At 39.2% G+C, this 17,741-nt stretch overlaps 1 protein-coding gene across 5 annotated transcripts in view; it reads left to right on the forward strand.

Annotated features, from left to right (window-relative positions):
• DCAF17 (DDB1 and CUL4 associated factor 17) overlaps positions 1–17,741 on the forward strand; it is a 44,702-nt gene that overhangs the window by 1,703 nt on the left and 25,258 nt on the right. For 3 of the 5 annotated variants that reach the window (XM_005290444.5, XM_005290443.5, XM_024114849.3), the window contains exons 3-7: positions 1,970–2,073; positions 4,838–4,928; positions 14,792–14,928; positions 16,113–16,191; positions 16,601–16,690. In XM_005290444.5, the coding sequence (XP_005290501.1) occupies positions 1,970–2,073; positions 4,838–4,928; positions 14,792–14,928; positions 16,113–16,191; positions 16,601–16,690 (501 nt within the window). Of the gene's footprint in view, positions 1–1,969; positions 2,074–4,108; positions 4,292–4,455; positions 4,488–4,837; positions 4,929–14,791; positions 14,929–16,112; positions 16,192–16,600; positions 16,691–17,741 lie in introns of those variants that run through there. The other 2 variants (XM_005290445.3, XM_042860743.2) reach the window with 2 other exon arrangements.

A 17,741-nucleotide genomic window follows, 5' to 3' on the forward strand; every position in this document is an offset into this window, starting at 1 on the left:
TTTTTGTTAGGGAGTAAGGAAGCCTCCCCCATGCAGCCCCTGGCTGACCCCATGTGTCCCTGCAGCCCCTACCCCCTCTCCCTCATGTTGCCCTGCAGCCCCCTAGCCCCCATCCCCATGTGGCTCTGCAGCAGGGATGCTGGAACATGGAGGGCCCTGCCCCCCACACACACTTTTTACCAACCATAAGGGCAAGTGATGGGGAGGAGAGGAGCAAGCAGGTGGCAGGGTCTTGGGGGAAGAGACTGTGCGAGGGCAGGGTCTTGGGAAAAGGAGCAGCGTGAGGGTGGGGCTCAGGAAGAAGGGGCAGTGTGGGCTTGTGGGGGGCACGGTTTGGGTGCCTGCACCCCCCCACTTTTAGGGTGCTTCTGCCGCTCTTGCCCTCCCATTCAGCCCCTGCTCAATGCTGTCACCCCATTAGCCTTCTGAACACCAGTCTGTGAACCCCCCCATATCCCATAACTCTTAACTGGGCTCTACTGGCAGAGCACTATGAGGAACGCAGCTAGCTGCTGGCAGTTCTGGCACACAGTGGCCCCTGGTGGGCAAAAGGCAGAACTGCAGAGCCTCTGGCAGAATGTATTTCCTGAAGAGGGACATGAATTCTGCATGTGCGCAGCAGTGCAGAATTCCCCCAGGAGTAACTGTAGCACTTTAGTGAACACTCCACTACACCAATAGGAGAGCTTCTCCCGTCAGTATAGTTAATCCACCTCCACAAGAGACGATAGCTATGTTGGCGGGAGAAGCACTCCCATCAACTACACCAGCAGTTAGGTTGGCATAACTCAGGAATTTTTCATACCCCTGAATGAGTTATACCGGTATAAATTAGTAGTGTAGATCTGGCCTAAGTGCAACAGAATTGTTTCCACAATTAAAAAAAATCAATAGTTTTCTGTAAACAAATAAACATGCCTCTGAAGTGGAAACCAAACATTGTAGCACTGGGAAACTAAAATTGCAGCTGATTATAAACCAGAGTGAAACTGATTTAAATTTTGTTATTGGCCAAGCTGAGAGAAATGTAGAAATAGCACACATAGGGATAATTAAATTAGTATTTAAAAATTACTTTAGTTTTAACAATCTAAGGTGTTAGGCCCCATTCATGCAACCAGATGTGTGACGGGGGATCCCTGCACCCACATAGGGCCCCACTGAAGTAATGGGGCTTTGTCTGGCTATAGCCCACCTACATGCATCTCATAAAGGATTGGGGTTTTAATTAATACAGATACAATTATTTACAACCCCATATCCTGATGTCGTTAATGCACATGAGTAACTTTATGCATGTGAGTAGTTCAAGTGAACTCATTAACATCTTGCATTCTTTATGCAAGCATGTAAACTCCCTTCCGTGCCTTCCTCCAAACACCAAGAGTAGGCTGGATCCCAAAACCCCATGAATTCAATGGGATTACTACCATATATATGGGTATTTGTGCATATTTGCAATATCAGAGCCTATCATTTTTAAGTTGAAAAGCTTGCATAAAAATTTTATTACCAAATTTATTTTTAACCTGTGTCAGTTAATGATAAACATTTATTTTACATGGTGCCCATGAATTGGTAAAGCTTCTCTTTTCATTTTTTTGTCCCTAGTTTTCTTATAAAGGCCCATTCATAAATTTTATTACATTTTCCTCCACCATGTACCCCACTCCAACTTTTCTAGACTTACTTTTCAAATACTTTTGAGTCAAAGCCCTGCTTACCTTATTTCAATGCCTACTGTATTCACAACTGGATGCATCCAGTCTACAATCATAGAAAGAAGGAAAGAAAATTTTTAAATGGCTAGATAACTCCAAGAGACTTATTTATTTATTTAAAAAGTCCTTTGTGTGTTCAACAGACTATGTTCAACTAACATAAGTTATTAAGCGGTAGGGGCAAGTGAAATATTTTCCAAAACCACAGCTTGTCATAAAAGCCTTCTTCTACTCATTGTCTATTTCAGAAAAGTACTAAATTCAAGAATGTTTGGACAACTCATTCCACATCTCCTATTGCTTATGAGCGTGGAAGAATTTATTTTGACAATTATCGGTGCTGTGTGAGCAGGTAATTATTTGATTGCTAAAAATTGCCATTATTTTTCATTTTAATACTCAGGCTTTGATCTTAGAAACTCCCACGAGTAGTCCCACTGAGTTGAATGGGATTACTTGTATAAGCGCAGATACCCATATGCCTAATTGTTCGCAGGATTGGACCCTTATTTTATTATCTCTTAAGTGTTAGACAATAGCTGTATTGCATTGCTTTTGGCAAGGTAAGGCCTGATCCTGTGAGGTGCTGCTTATGTTCAACTATCACTGGATTTTAATGGGAGTTGAGGATGTTCAGCACTGCACAGAATTCAAATTAAACAGACTGAACACTAGTTTTATTTCTTGTAGTTGTCACTGGGCCTCAGTGGGTCACAGCTGAGGATGCCAAATTCAGGACAAACTGCTGGGAAATAGGGCAGTCTCACCCTAAATTGGTGGTTATTCGATCATTAGATTATACCAAGCCAGTAACAAAAGTAAACTTCTGTCTTGGCACATTGATTAACAAGAAGTCAAAGATGCAGTCTCTTTAGGTATTACAACCCTTGTCTCACCACACAGACACTGGACTCTATGATGAGTGGTTACTAAAAAACAATTTAATCAAACATAGGGTTCTTTTACCCCCAAGAGATCAGGCACATAGGCAGATCAATGTATAACTGAGATCTTACCCAATAATCACGCTGATGCTAATCCTTTAGTAACTTGAAACTAAAAGTTTAATAATAAAAGAAAGAATAAGAGAGTTGTTAATGGTTAATAGATCAAATAATTGCAAAGTTCTTATATCAGGTTTGTAGCAATGATGGATTAAACTGCTAGCTTGTAAAGTCTCTCAGGTGACTTCCAGAAGATTGGAATCCACAGTCCAGAGAATCAGGGCAAAAGAGAGGCATAGTGGAGATATTTCAGGGGTCTTTTATATTCTCTGCCATGGGCCTGGAAATTTACTGTCTCAAAACAAAGCTCACAGCCCAGATTGTGGAAAGTTACTGGCTCACAGTGGAGTTCAGGATCACGGAAGCATATCACATGTCCTTACATGGCTTGATGATTCACAGGGGTAGCCATTGCCTATATTCTTGGTGAGGCATCCACAGGAAGAGCTATCTGGGCGGAATGGGTTTCTTCTATGACTCATTGTTAGAGTGAAGTGTCCTCAATGGGTCATCAACACATAGCTGATCTGGCTCTAATATAAATTCTATCCAGTCGGTGTTACCCAAGAATACCACACAAGTTTAAGATTAGGGCTGTCAAGCGACTAAAAAAATTAATTGCGATTAATCACATGATTAATTATACTGTTAAACAATAATAGAATACTATTTAAATATTTTTGGATGTTTTCTACATTTTCAAATATATAGATTTCAACTACAACCCAGAATAGAAAGCGTACAGTGCTCACTTTATATTTATTTTTTATTACAAATATTTTCACTGTAAAAAACAAAAGAAATAGTATTTTCAATTCACCTAATGTAAGTACTGTAGTGCAATCTCTTTATCATGAAAGTTGAACTTACAAATGTTGAATTATGTACAAAAAATAACTGCATTCAAAAATAAAACTGTAAAGCATTAGAGCCTACAAGTCCACTCAATCCTACTTCAGCCAATCACTCAGACAAACAAGTTTGGTTACATTTGCAGGAGATAATGCTGTCTGCTTCTTGTTTACAATGTCACCTGAAAGTGAGAACAGGCGTTCACATGACACTGTTGTAACCCGCGTCGCAAGATATTTACGTGCCAGATGCACTTTAAGGGGAGTTGAAGATACTTCTTATCTTGCAGGATCAGGACCCTTTTTAGCATGTGATTTCCAGCATGTAAAATGCCTTGTGAATGATGTCATTTAATAAGTCCAAAAGAAGACGACAGAACTAGAGACAGAGTTCATTTCAGGAAACGTGTTGCTAAATTCTTAAACCATACAAGAATTATCAGCTTCTGGCACCCATGCCAAGAAAGGCACAACACTGATACAGTGGAAGAGATTCCTCCTGATGGTACTTAATCGGTCAAATTCTGCGGTCAGCTACACAGTGCAAGTCAATGAAATTACTCTAGATTTACACAGGTGTAACTCAGAAGAATTTGGCACAATAACTTGTTGCAAAATGATAGTTCCCCCCACCTCAAGTTCTAATCTATATAGGTTTTTATATCACTCTCATGACTCTAGAATCTGAGCACCTTCTAGTAGTGCAATCAGCAACGTGAGTAACATCTGTCATTTGTGCTTCATTCTTTTTCTCCTCCTCTCCCCAGGGGGAGAATTGTGCATGCTGTGAAGTATTTTGTTTTGGTAGAGTTTTAATGTATGTGGGTGGGTGGGTGTGGGTGTGCTGCTATGATTTTGCATTAGAGAAAGCAAGGTGGAAGAAGTGTGTCATGCACTTGGAGCTGCAGGTGGTGAGGTTTTTGATGGTCTTCTGTTCCTGAGTTAATTTTAATATGTTCTGTTTAGTTCTTTTTTAAAGTATGTTACTAAAATAAGAACATTATTGGTACATCTCTTATCTAAAATGTTTACCTAGACAAAAAGTGATCTTTTTAATGGCATCTTACAGTAGGGGGTGGGGGTACCCAAATTCTGAAAGTAGCACAGAGAGAGAGTTACCAAAATAAGAATAGCCTAGCATGCTGGGAAGTTCAGAATGCTGACTGCATGAGGAGGTAATGATTTATAATAGTGCATAAACTGACCTGTTGACAGATGTAGTTTATAAAGTAGACTGATCATTTATAATCTTTTTTCTCAGCATTGCACGAGAGCCAAGAATACTTTATCAACTGCCAGCATGTTCTAAATCAGAAAAAATAGAGGATGCATTATTATTGGAATGCCCGTTGGTAAGGTTATTTTTTACCGAAGGAATTTTGAAAACAAAATATAGCAACTGTTTTAGCTGTGGAAGAACAGTTCACTGATAATGTAGACAAAATTGAAACCAAACATTTCAAAAAATGGGGATGATGTTTATTGCAAATTATGGTCAATTTCTGTCTTCAGATGGCTGCATATGGCTCCCATTGAAGTTGGAGGGAGTTTTGCTGTTACTTCGTGGAAGAAGCCAAGTATTCAGAGACCATATTATCAACCTGCTCTTCTCTTTCAGTTAACCTAAATAACTTCAAAGCAGTATACATTAATATATTATGCTCTTCTTTGCTTGGAGCAATTATTTAATGGGTCAGTTGCACTGTTTGTAACAACATTCTTGTTAACAACTATCACAGTGCTTGTCAGGAATGATGATCTTCACACAGTAGATAAGTGAGAATTTTTGCAATGAAATGGGCTTAGACACTAGAGAACACTCTCTCTCCTCTGAGTTAAGTAATCATCTTTGAAAAAATTCCATGAAAATACAGGGTTCATTTAAAGTTTTCAGAACCTGAGCTTCGGTCCAAGCCAAACATCTACACACTATTTTTAATGGCATAGCATGAGTCTGTAGACAGGGGCTCTGAGACTTGCTGCCATGGGTTTCTCCTTGCCATGTACACATATCCTTAATGACTACCGCTGGTCATAACTCTACTGGCATTTTAACTCACTATTTTCATTTGTGCACAACTTTCTCTAAATTTCATTTTTTGACTGAAATTGTCATACTTTCTCTCAGACCAAAGGTGACTTTTAGGGAAAGACTGAGCGGTTTTCTCATATTAAGATTTATTTGCGTCTGGCTAACTAACTCTAAAATATGACATTTTGCACATGGCAAATTCTACTGGGAAATAGTCTGATAATTTTTGAGAAAAATTAGTAAATATTTTAAAATGTGCATTAATGAATGCAAACTACAACACTTGTATAGTTTTTTTAGTTATGTTACTGCCTATGGTACAATAATATCGTGCGACTTTATAGTGCCACATTTTTCCACTGTGCTGCTCCTAGATTTCTGCCTCCTGTAAGGAGCTGAGTATCTTTAACTCCCACAGGAATTGAGGATAGTCAGCATCTTGCAGGATCATGCCCATACAGAGAAATGCAGTTTAAATCCCATGGAGTCATGCAGGAACAATTGGATGACTCCATAGTGTCAGAGAAAGTACTTTCTTTTCTCTTTCAATGCATAGTGCCACATTAATGTAGCGTTTAGGTTGCATATTTGAACACAAGTGTCATAAAAATGTGAAAGTTAAGGTTCCAGGAGTAATGTTTGTTTGTTTACTTAATTTAATTTGTGTAAATGTATTAAAAATGCCTGTTTTCAAGAATTAATGGCCTTATTTTCAAAGATGTTGTGCCAATATGGCTCCAACAGCAGCTCTTTACGCCCTGAAAATCTTAAAAGAATCGTACAAAAAATGGAAACATGGATGAATTGCTAAAGAGGAGAACAAAAGAATAGCACAAGCATGTAGGGACATAATCAGAAAAGGTCAGGCATAAAATGAGGCCTGGTCCACACTTAAAAATTAGATCAATCTAGCTACGTGGCTCAGGTCTGTGAAAAATTTTGAGCCCTGAGTACCACAGTTAGGTTGACCTAACCACCAGTGTTGACGCAGCAAGGTCAGCAGAAGAAATCTTCCGTCAGCCTAACCACTGCCTCTTGGTGAGGTGGATTAAATACATCAACAGAAAATCCCCTTGCATTGATGTAGGAAGTGTTTATGCTACAGTGCACAGTTGCAGTGTGTAGCTGTGCTGCTGTAGTGTAGACATATCCTGAGTTACACCTAGCAAGGGATGTAAAAGGCAATAAAAAGAGGATCTATAAATACATCAGGAGAAAGAGAAAGACAATGGAAAGTATAGGTCCTCTACTTAGCGGAGAGGGAGAGCTAATAATGGACGACATCAAGAAGACTGATGTGTTTAATGACTATTTTGCTTCAGTTTTCACTAAACAGGTAAATTGTGATCAGATAAATAACAAAATTAATATTAACAAAGGGGAAGGAACACAAGCCAAAATAGGGAAAGAATAGTTTAAAGAATATTTAGATAAGTTAGATGTCTTTAAATCAGCAGAGCCTGATGAAATTCACCCTAGGGTACTTAATGAACTAGTCGAAGCAATCTTGGAACCATTAGTAATTATCTTCGAGAACTCATGGAGGACGGATAAAGTCCCAGAGGACTGGAGAAGGGCAAATTAGTACCTATCTTTAAAATGGGGAACAAAGAGAACCCAGGGAATTTTAGATTAGTCAGCTCAACTTCAATACATGGAAAAATACTGAAGCAACTTACAAAACAATCGATTTGTAAGCAACAATTTATACATAAAAATCCAAATACTTAAAATAAAATTATTAAAATCAGATAAAGAATAGAAGCAAAATTCAAAGGAGGGGTACCAAAATAAGGAGGGAAGGAAGTGGGTAGAGAAGAGGAGGAGGTAAGAGGGGAGGCATTGAATAGGATCACTCATATACCTCAGGAAAGCATATCATATCACTGAGAATTTTTCTTGGGTATTTCTGTTACAGCATACAATGCTTTCCATGGTGGCCAAGCTTACAGAGTCCCTGCTCCAGTCTTCAGTTATTGGTCATTTTTTGGATTTCCATTTTTGTAGCACTAGTCTTTTAGTAATTATTAGTGCCCTGCTGAGCTAAAGGTTTTCAGATTTATTCAGCTTCCAGTTAACATCCATTAGGTTTAAGATTGCATGTTTAGTTTGTAACACAATTTTATTATGTTATATATGGATATAGGAGGATTCCCAGAATGTCTGGGTTAAGTTAGCACCTGCTGAATCATAGTGCCAATATTTGTTTCACTTAGCAGCACCTGTTTGAACAGTGCATCCTCCAGATGATTTTCTGATGGATTCATTTTAAATGGCGATCCAAGGAACAGTTTGGAGCACTGGCTAAAATTTGTTTCCATTGGCTGGCAGAGAGAAATTGGCCTAGTTTCGCCTTCCGTTTCTTATTTAGGGAATTCATGTTTAATTCAAATTTGCTGGCCAAACGTGCATATAGTGTTGCTGTAGGTCTTGGCAATCTGGGTAATATTTGAGAAATGAATGCAGTTCAGGTGGGTCAGGGTAGCACAGGCATTGCGGCCCAACAGATGGGAGATGGCACGTTTAAGTTGGACATATTGCCACTCCTTCTTAGTCTGTAGATTGAACCTTTCTTTGAATATTATAAAAGGGAGGAAGGTATCATTTTCAATAAGTTGAATGATGGTCAGAATTCCTTTCCTAATTAAATCTGGCCAAATGATGGGGTTGTCTGCTATACAGAGTTTCAAGTTATCCCAGATAAAGAGTCCTTGGTATGTAGAAGAGGGTGATTTTTAAATTTAGTAGACATAGTATGCCAAGTATTTCTGTCTGCCACAATAACTGGTAGTTGTTCTTTAGCGAATCAGTAGTAATCCAAGTGCAGCACATTGGAAAGGGGTAAAGGAGCAAACAATTCTGCTTCCAGCTGGAACCAATCTGAGTTTCTAAAGCACAAGGGAATGAGCCACTGTGCTGGTGGCTAAGGATTATTGCTTGATGGTTGAGACATCTAAAACCTGTTTTGACAGGGAACTGTAATCTTTGGAAGGAGATTCTGGGTTTGTTACCAGCACCCTACAAAACAGACCTGAACATGGTGTCAATTTTGGTAAAATAAAAAGGAGAAATATGGGTAGGAAAGGAATTCAGAGTAAAAAAGATGCTCAGAATGGCATTCATTTTGATTGTTTATTTTTCCCCAAACGGAGAGAGGTAGTGCCTGCCATCCATGTAAATAGTTTGCTAACTGCATGATTAATGGGGTGAGGGTAACCTTGACTGTGCTTTTAATTTCCTTAGGGAAGAGGATGCCAAAATATCTGAGATTTGTCTTTTGCCATCTAAATATCTAAATACAGGTAAAGCCACTTCCATCTAAATCCAATGAGATCTTTATTGTTTCAAATTTATCCCAATGTATCTTGTAGCCAGAGAATTTACCAGTTATCTATAGTTTGTAGAATATTTAGAATAGATTGATCTGGATTTTTAATAAGTAGGAGGATGACATCTGCATATAGAAAAATTTGTCTCTTGAGTCTCTGATTTGTTGTTACCTGAGTCTCTGATTTGATCCGTTGAATATTTTGGTGTTCCCTAATTTGTATTGCAAGTGGTTCTAATGCTAGATTGAATAGGAAGGGGGACAGAGGACATCCCTGTCTTGCTCCCTGAAACAGATCAAAGGGGTGGGGAGATATTGTGCTGTTTGTTATATTCCAATCCCAATTCTCAGATCCTAACAGCTTTATCCATGAAATTAAGGATTTTCCCAAGCCAAATTTATCCAGGGTCACAAACAGATATTGCCAGTTCGCGTTGTCAAAGGCTTTCTCTGCATTGAGTGAAACAATTCCATGGGAATTTCTAGAGTGGGAACTATGCCTTTTTAAAATAAATTCCACCTGTTCGGGGTTAACCATTTCATTCATTACTTTTTCCAGTCTCTTAGCCAATATTTGTGAAAGTATTTTCACATCAGTATTGATTAATGAGATGGATCTATAGCTGTTACAGTTTTGCGCATCCTTACCTGGTTTAAGTAATACAGTAATTAGGACTCCTCTCATAGTAGGAGGTAGCATATACTTTTCTAAGATGCCTTAAAGAAAGGTAACAGCTTAGGGGCCAGAATGTCTTTGAAACTTTGATAGAATTCTATCGGTAGGCCATTGAGGGCAGGAGTCTTGGCCAGATTCATTTCCTCCATGGCCTTGATTAATTTCTCTAATTGCAAGGGAAAGGCCAGCCTGGTCTGCTGTTCTTATGAGATTGTGGGCAGTTAAGAGCTTTAATAAAATTATTTAGTTCTTCTGGGTCAGGTGGTGAATCATTATTGTAAAGAGCCTGGTAGAATTTCAAAAATTGAGCATTGATCTCTTTTTGATTAGTAATAACCTGTCCTTGTTATGATTTGAGTGATAGTATTTGGGACTTTTGACTGCTTACTTTTAATCTGTATGTGAGAATTTTCCCCAGTCTTACCCCTGACTCCCATTATGTCTTGTGTGAGTCTAAAAAGAGCAAATTGGGGGCTTGTGCTGAAATCGATCTATTTACTTCTTACCAAAGATTGATTAATTTTTAAAGATTTTCGTGGTAGGACTAGTTTGCACATTCTATGTCCATAGCTTTAAGTTGTTTGGTTAATTCTAGGACCTGAACCTGGCTAGCCCTCTTCCTACCTGCTAAATAGGAAATAATCCTGCCCCTAATAAAAGCTTTTAGTGTATCACATAGGGTGGATTGGGATCTCTCTGGTGGGTCATTTGTTTAGGAAAAAAACTGAATTTCTTCTGTGACATAGTTCTGAAAATGTTTATGTTTCACAAGAGCGGAGTTCAGTATCTATCTTTACAAGTCCAGTTTGTCTTGGGAGGCGTAGCATCCTGGTGCATGATAAGTGATCATAATAGACTTGATTTCATTATATGAGTCTACCAGATTCATAGAAATCAGGAAGTAATCTATTTGTGAATATGTGGACTGCAAAGAGGGAAAAAAAAGTAAAATCCTTCATCCAAGGGTTCCGTAACCACCATACATCTTTTAACCCCAATTTTTCCTTATAATCTTTTATAATATTTCTAGTATGTGATTGTGTATGTTGAGGATGGCCTGATTTGTCTAAAAAAAGGGTCCAATACATCATTAAGATCTCCTGTGAGGATGATTGATTCTAATGGCATATTAATTAATTTTCGGGGGAAAGTGTTTTTAAAAAGTGGAGCATCTTTATTAAGAACATAAGAACATGAGAATGGCCATACTGGTTCAGACCAAAGGTCCATCTAGCCCAGTATCCTGTCTTCCAACAGTGGCCAATGCCAGGTACCTCAGGGGGAATGAACAGAACAGAACAGGTAATCATCAAGTGATCCAGCCCGTCGCCCATTCCCAGGTTCTGGCAAACAGAGGCTAGAGACACCATCCCTGCCCATCCTGGCTAATAGCCATTGATGGACTATACTCCATGAATTGATCTAGTTCTTTTTTGAACCCTGTTATAGTTTATTGGGTCCACATACATCAATGGGTATATATAGAGTCAGAGGTCATAGCCTTCACCAACAACAATTACCTTCCTGATCTTCATTTACATCTAGAATTTGTAAAGTGAGTCTTTTATGAAACAATATTGCTACATAAAAAGAACAGGAGTACTTGTGTCACCTTAGAGACTAACAAATTTATTAGTCTCTAAGGTGCCACATGTACTCCTGTTCTTTTTGCGGATACAGACTAACACGGCTGCTACTCTGAAACCTGAATATTGCTACATGTTTGGCTGCAGAGGAGAACTTGTTCAGCACCCTTCCACCCATCCTAAATGTCTCTGCCTCCAAGTCATTTCGTGGGTTTCTTGTAGGAAGATATCTGCTTTTAATGTTCTAAGATGAGTGACAACTTTTCTTTTTATAAGATGATTAGCCCCTCTGATGTTCCAGGAAACATAGTTTATAATATTAGCCATAAGGTGTGCTTAGGTCAAATATCTTTTTATCAGGTGGCTGAATAGTGTCATTGCTTGGGCTGCGTTTCTGGATTCCTCCTCACCGCCCTGGGGATATGAAGAGTGGCCTCATCACTCATTCCCCCCACCACTCAAAACGTCAAACTGGGGCATAACTGGATTCCCTTTAATTTTATAAAGGAGAAATAGTCTCATATCAAGGGAGGGCATGGTTTCTGCTCTATTCCCAACAACAAAAAAGGGTGAAGAAGGCTACTGTCTCAATTTAAGAACAAGTCTATAGTGGATATATAAGAAAAAGTTATACAAATTGTTTAAACAACCTTATTCCAACCTAACTGGATCATTTGCAGATAAGGGTTCATTAGCAGAACAGTTTTGCCTAAACTTTTCCTCTGGAGCCTTGTCCACGCTGGACTATAGTGTAAACTCCATAGTCACCCATGTAAATCAGCATAACATTTTTTTCAACTCTAACAAAAATAAAAACTAAAGAAAAAAACTGAACTAATATTACTGGGGAAAAAACAGACGACTACAACTACACTGCATACAACAGTGTCATAATAACATTCTCAGTAATTTGGTGAATCATAAAAAACAATAATAATTATTATTCTTGGATAGGATTTTAGGAGATCAAATTTCTTTACAGTTGGGGAATTGAAACAGTTCATCATTCAACTGAAATCTTCATTACACTATTTAGATCTGATATCTCTTATAAGTGTACATTTAGGGCAAATGGATTGAATATTTCCAGATTTATTATAAACCCAAAATCTAGGAAATCAGATGGGGATGAAACAAAATTATCAAGGAAGGGGAAAGGGGGGGAAGATTTTAAAAATGAAAAAAGGTGGGGAGGGGTTGGAAAAGATATCAGGAGCAAGAGTGCCTCAGACAGAAAACAAAACCATGCTTCTCTGTGGAAGCTTAACCGATCCACGGGTGTAAGGAGTGCACGGGTCCAGTTAAGCAATTTGGTTGGAGTGAGGGTCTTGAATGTGAATATGCTCCTGGTACACTGGATTAATGAGGGGCATGGGATAGGGTGGATGCAAGCAAAGCAGGTGTGTCCATATTGTAACACTCCAACCTGCTCACAGCAGCAGGTGGAGTACATAGTGGTTTCTTGAGTTTGGATGGAGGGTCAGAATTCAAATCAGAGATGAGATCCTTCTTCCCAGCCATTCACTTCCCAGCCAGCCCCCTCTGCTGATGAACCACAGAAGTTCAAAGAAATGAAAAGTAAGGGGACAAAATGGTGGACTTGTCCTTTACAATTGTTTTGTTAGACTGAGAACTAAATTCCACCACTGCAGTGACTGATCTGGTAAAGTTGTTTTAATGCATCCCATCTGTATCTTTTACAGGGGGTTTTTTGGGGTTTTTTTTTGCTGTAGTGAGATCAGACACCTTTCAACTTCTTCTGCTGTCATAAAACCATCTTGCCCTCCTTTTTAACTTTGAAAGTAGAAGGGAAGGAAATGAAGTAGTCCAAACCCAATCCTTTGGCTACAGATCTGTTAAATTTAGCTCTCTTCACTACATCCTTGGTGTAGTCATCAGCCTGTGTCCCTTCCACGTTAGATTCTTAAGTTCTTTTTTAAAAATGAGTTCCTTAAAACTGTATTTTAAAAATCTTAGTCATGGCCTGGTGTTTTGTATCTGGAGTGGATTTTTGCACAAATGAGCAATGGACTATCTCAATATTTAACTTTGATTGGGGGGGAGAGACAAAAAGAGCTGGCAACATGGTAAATAAAAATTCCACAAGCTTCCCTTTTGCCAACCCATCTTGGAGACCCACAATTCTCAGATATTTTTCTCCTTGATCTTCCCTCGAGATCATTAACCTTCTCCTGCAGTGTTTTAGTAGTCCTTTCCTGTTGCTCTGAGGTTATATTCATAGTACAGGTCTGTCGCATCTTACGCGCATTTAACATGCGCAATTTCAGCTTTACGCGGTCAGCAAAAACAAAACAAAGAAAGAGAAAAATAACAATTTTATTACTGTACTTGTAGTGCTGGCGATTCCACCCGCCATTGAACTCAATGTAATTTTGACTATACGCGGTTTTCGCTTTACGCGCTGACTGCGGAACGTAACCCCAGCGTAAGATGAGACAGACCTGTACTCACTGTGTCTTCTACTGAGGAGATTCTGTTTTCAGCTTTCTCTAGTGTTGATGCTGAGTCTTACAAATTGGCTTGATATGTACTAGTAATAGTTTTGATGTCAGTTATCTCTTCAGATATTTTTCTCAAGATAGATCACTTGAGATTTGTTTTAGCTAGTCTCTAATTTCATATAGTCTCAGAGGAGCAGCCTCTCCCTCATCGGCCATCTTGCTGCAAAAGGGCTGTCTGACACCTTCTGCTTTTTAGGATTTTGTAGAAAGTCTGGAGATGGAACAGCATCCGTAATGGTATTAAATTAAAATAAAAGAATTATAGAATATCTGATTAATATTAGATGGGGTGTGGGGGTGGGAAAGTGAATCAGTTGCTGCTGGTTGTGGATTTTAGGAGGTGGCAAAAGGTAGTTATAAAACTATGCATCCATCTTTCCCCTAGCGGCTCCCAGAAGTCCTACCACGTACTTTAAAACTGTTGCACTCTTGTGTCTGTATGTTTCATTTTTATTGCAGGACATTTTAATTGTATCTGTGTTTTAGTCTGGGTTTGTAAACGCCATCCATCACTAAGACAGTGATTTTGTGTTTGGTCTCTACTTACATCTATTTTGAACCTGCAGTTTTGTAAGCACAATTGGTATGACATCCAACTGCTTAATATCAAGCAGTTAGACTTCTAAGGCCTTGTCTGTGTGTGGGAAATTGACCAGCATAGCTGTCTGGAATAACAAGATATTCCTTTATAATTTATTTATTCTGTAATAATTCCTTGTGTGGATGCTCTATTCCAGAATAAAAGTGACTTTATGCTGGAATAATTACTCCACTCACAAAGTGAATCCATATAGGAAGCTATTCTGGTATAGCTTATTCTGCAATAACTTTGCCTGTCAATTTCTCCATGTAGATTCAGCCTAAGCGATATCAATTTCACCTACAAACAATTGTGCCACAGTTATTTGTGCCTGCAAACTGTGAGTGTGAAAAGGGAGGATGGTGTTCAAAAATCTGGCCCCAATCTCCATCTAGGCCAGATAGTTTGCTTTAAAAACTATAAAAAGTAGGCAATATGGCTTTCCTCATGTACACATTCAAACTTTTTACTGATAACTTCTTTTTATATAGGGGGAAACGCTTCCCAGTCCACCAGACTATAAATCTTCTCTTGCAGTTTTGACTGCTCATAACTGGCTTCTTCGTCTCTCTGCTAATACTGGAGAAATACTGGAAAAAATATACCTCCCACCCTACTGCAAATTCAGGTATTAATTATTGGCTGGGCTTTCTACAAGTAATGTTTTAATTAGTTATGATTATAGCAGTACTATAGGAGAAAATCACTTAACTTGTAATATATTCAAGCTATTTTGTTCCTATGCATTCACAAAGCTTTGTTTAACACTATTACTTTGGAAGGGCAGAATCTATATTGTTTAGAGAGAGGTCTGTAAAATACATTTTTCTGGATGAAATTTCTCTCAAATTCATGGCAGGAAAAGGATGAAGCCCAAATCTCATCAGCAAATAACACCGTTCTTTTCAGACTCTGTGGAGGTGCAAGTGGTTGAATAGCATGGAGGTGAACTATCCTCCAGATCAGAATGAAGGCATGTTGTTGGTGCAATGAATGGCAGCGTGCAGTGCGGGTCCCATGCTGTACCTACTCTATGGATGACTTCAAGGCTCTCAATCTGGCATCTTTCGTGAGCACAGTTACCACACAGAATTTTCTTTTAGAAAAGTTTTAAACTTCAGCACTGTAAATGTTCAGGACTTGAGTTTACACCTACATTTCCAGTTAACTCATCTGGAAAAGAAAGAAAACCACAAAATCAGGCTATCACTGGCTTTTCTCTGCCAATTTTACAACTTTTAATATTGCAATAACAGCATACCAGAATGTACCTTTTAAGATGTGAAAAGCAAACTTCATAAAACAAGGAAAATATTATAAATTCAGAAATAGGCAATTTTAACTTATGAATGTTCTTTTGCACAAAGTATCCATTTTTCCATTTAAGAGGAGGGCAATTACTGCTACTGGAGAACTGCAAGCTTTTCTTTCAATTCCCAGAGGAAATGACCCTTTTTATGCTGCAGAATCAGAAAACTGGTTTATGAAGGGAAAGGGGAAAAGTGCATTAGCCAGTCTTAATATATTAAGAGCTTGCAATAGTGCTTGTCTCATTGTCCCAGATAAAGTGAGCCAGATCTTGGCCAGCAACTCCATCGCTGTTGTGCTACTCCAGGTGCCCAAACACTCTTTACCCCAGATGGTTTAACAAGCAGAGCTTGGCCAGATACTGGGATCTGCTCTGGCATCCACATGATCTGACTTGTGTTATAACCTTTGTTATAACAAAAAGCTTTTCGTGTGAAATGGTGCGTTTGCCTTAAGAAAGTCTAAAAAAAAATATATTTAAAAATGCATTTTTATCACCAATAGGTATCTGAGCTGGGACACTCCTCAAGAGATTATGGTTGTCAAGTCAGCTCAGCATAAACTTCCAGCAGCAGCACAGCAGGTAGGTTTACTCAAGCATTCTGTGTTGTGAGGTATATATAGCCAAATATTTACAGGATAGGTCCAGAGGTTCAGAGAGAATTCTTTGTGAGCTGACCCTGTGGCATTACCTAATGCAGGTATGTTAACACTCTCCTCTTTTATGTTACTAGAAGAGAAAACATGACTGACTTTGTGATTAGAGGACAGAACCGGGTCAAGAGACCCTCATATGGCTTTGGGTAGGACTACAAGTTCTCTGAGCCTCAGTCTCCCCTTGGGAAAAAAAGGTGATAATCCTCCCCTAACTCACAGGGTGTTGTAAGCTCTGAACAATATTTATCACGGTTTCATACTGTTAGCTTCATGTCGTAGCATATAATATTGCCTGAGATACAATAACTAAGTTCAGTGTTACTGTTCTTCTCCAGGCAGGCATCCAGCAATCTGTGCTATTCTTTCTTGCTGTATTCAGAGTTCTACCTCTGAAATTTATTGGAATGCTGGAGATAAACAAAAAAGTGAGTTACTTTCTATATTAACTATGCTTCAAGGTGTAGTAATTTAAAAAGCATTGTGTTGCCTCATTGCACGTCCCAATAATGCAGGACTAATTTGTATAATGCAGTGGCTCATTTCCCTAGTGAATGTAACAGTATCCCACTTTCCTTGGATAGAAACAACCACAGAGTGATTCTTCACACATGTGATCTGCAGGGAAAATACCGAGTACACCAGGTCTGTTCTGTAAGTGCTAGGAAAGGTTGTTTGAAACTAATTCCTTCTTAAAGGAAGAGGAGAGTTGGGAATTGGTGGGTGTTTGTGGGCAGTGGGGTTTTTAAGGAAGCTAGCTGTTAGTATCAGAAACTGGTGAAGTGCTGATCCATTGGTGCAGATGAGTATCCTTTCTCCAGCTCAGCCATCTAGTTGGTGCTGAAGGGAGCTGAGACCTCTGAGGCAGAGGGCTTGGAATCAGAGCAAGCCCTCTTAAGCTCTGCAAAACATGACCTTTTTTCTGCTCTTCTGACTGCCGCTCTCCCAACAGGCCCTAGTGCCAATCTTCATGCCCCTTTTTTCTCCACTGGCAGACTGGCCAGTGTGGAGGACAGAGGTGGCCTTATTCCAACGTTTACTGTTGATGTACCTCCAAGCAGCAGGGATTGTCTTTTTTGTTACTTGTCTGCCTAAGCTTAGCACAGCAAGACCCCAATTCTTGACTGGAGTTCTTAGCCCCTACAGAAATAGAAAGAATTAGAGCTGGGCAGAGAAAAGTAATTCTGTTTTGTGGAGGATTTTGACATTTGGTTTTGTTCCAATTCAGATTGAAAAGCAAAAATGTTGAAATTCTCTGTGAAAGGGAATGGACCCTGGGTCTGCCTGGCAGGCTGCCCCGGAGCCACAGATCCTGGAAGCCCTGGGAATGTGGGCTGCCAAGGACTTGGAAGCTTGGGTTCCCCAGCATGCCCACAAGCAAGCTGGCAGGAAACCAGGCAGGGTTTCATCAGAATCCTGCCTAAGTTCTGTCAGAACTTCACAGAAATCAAGCTGTCTCCGCGGAACATTTTGATTTTG

The sequence above is a fragment of the Chrysemys picta genome, chromosome 11 (assembly GCF_011386835.1).
Source record: "Chrysemys picta bellii isolate R12L10 chromosome 11, ASM1138683v2, whole genome shotgun sequence".
Lineage (NCBI taxonomy): Eukaryota > Metazoa > Chordata > Testudines > Emydidae > Chrysemys > Chrysemys picta.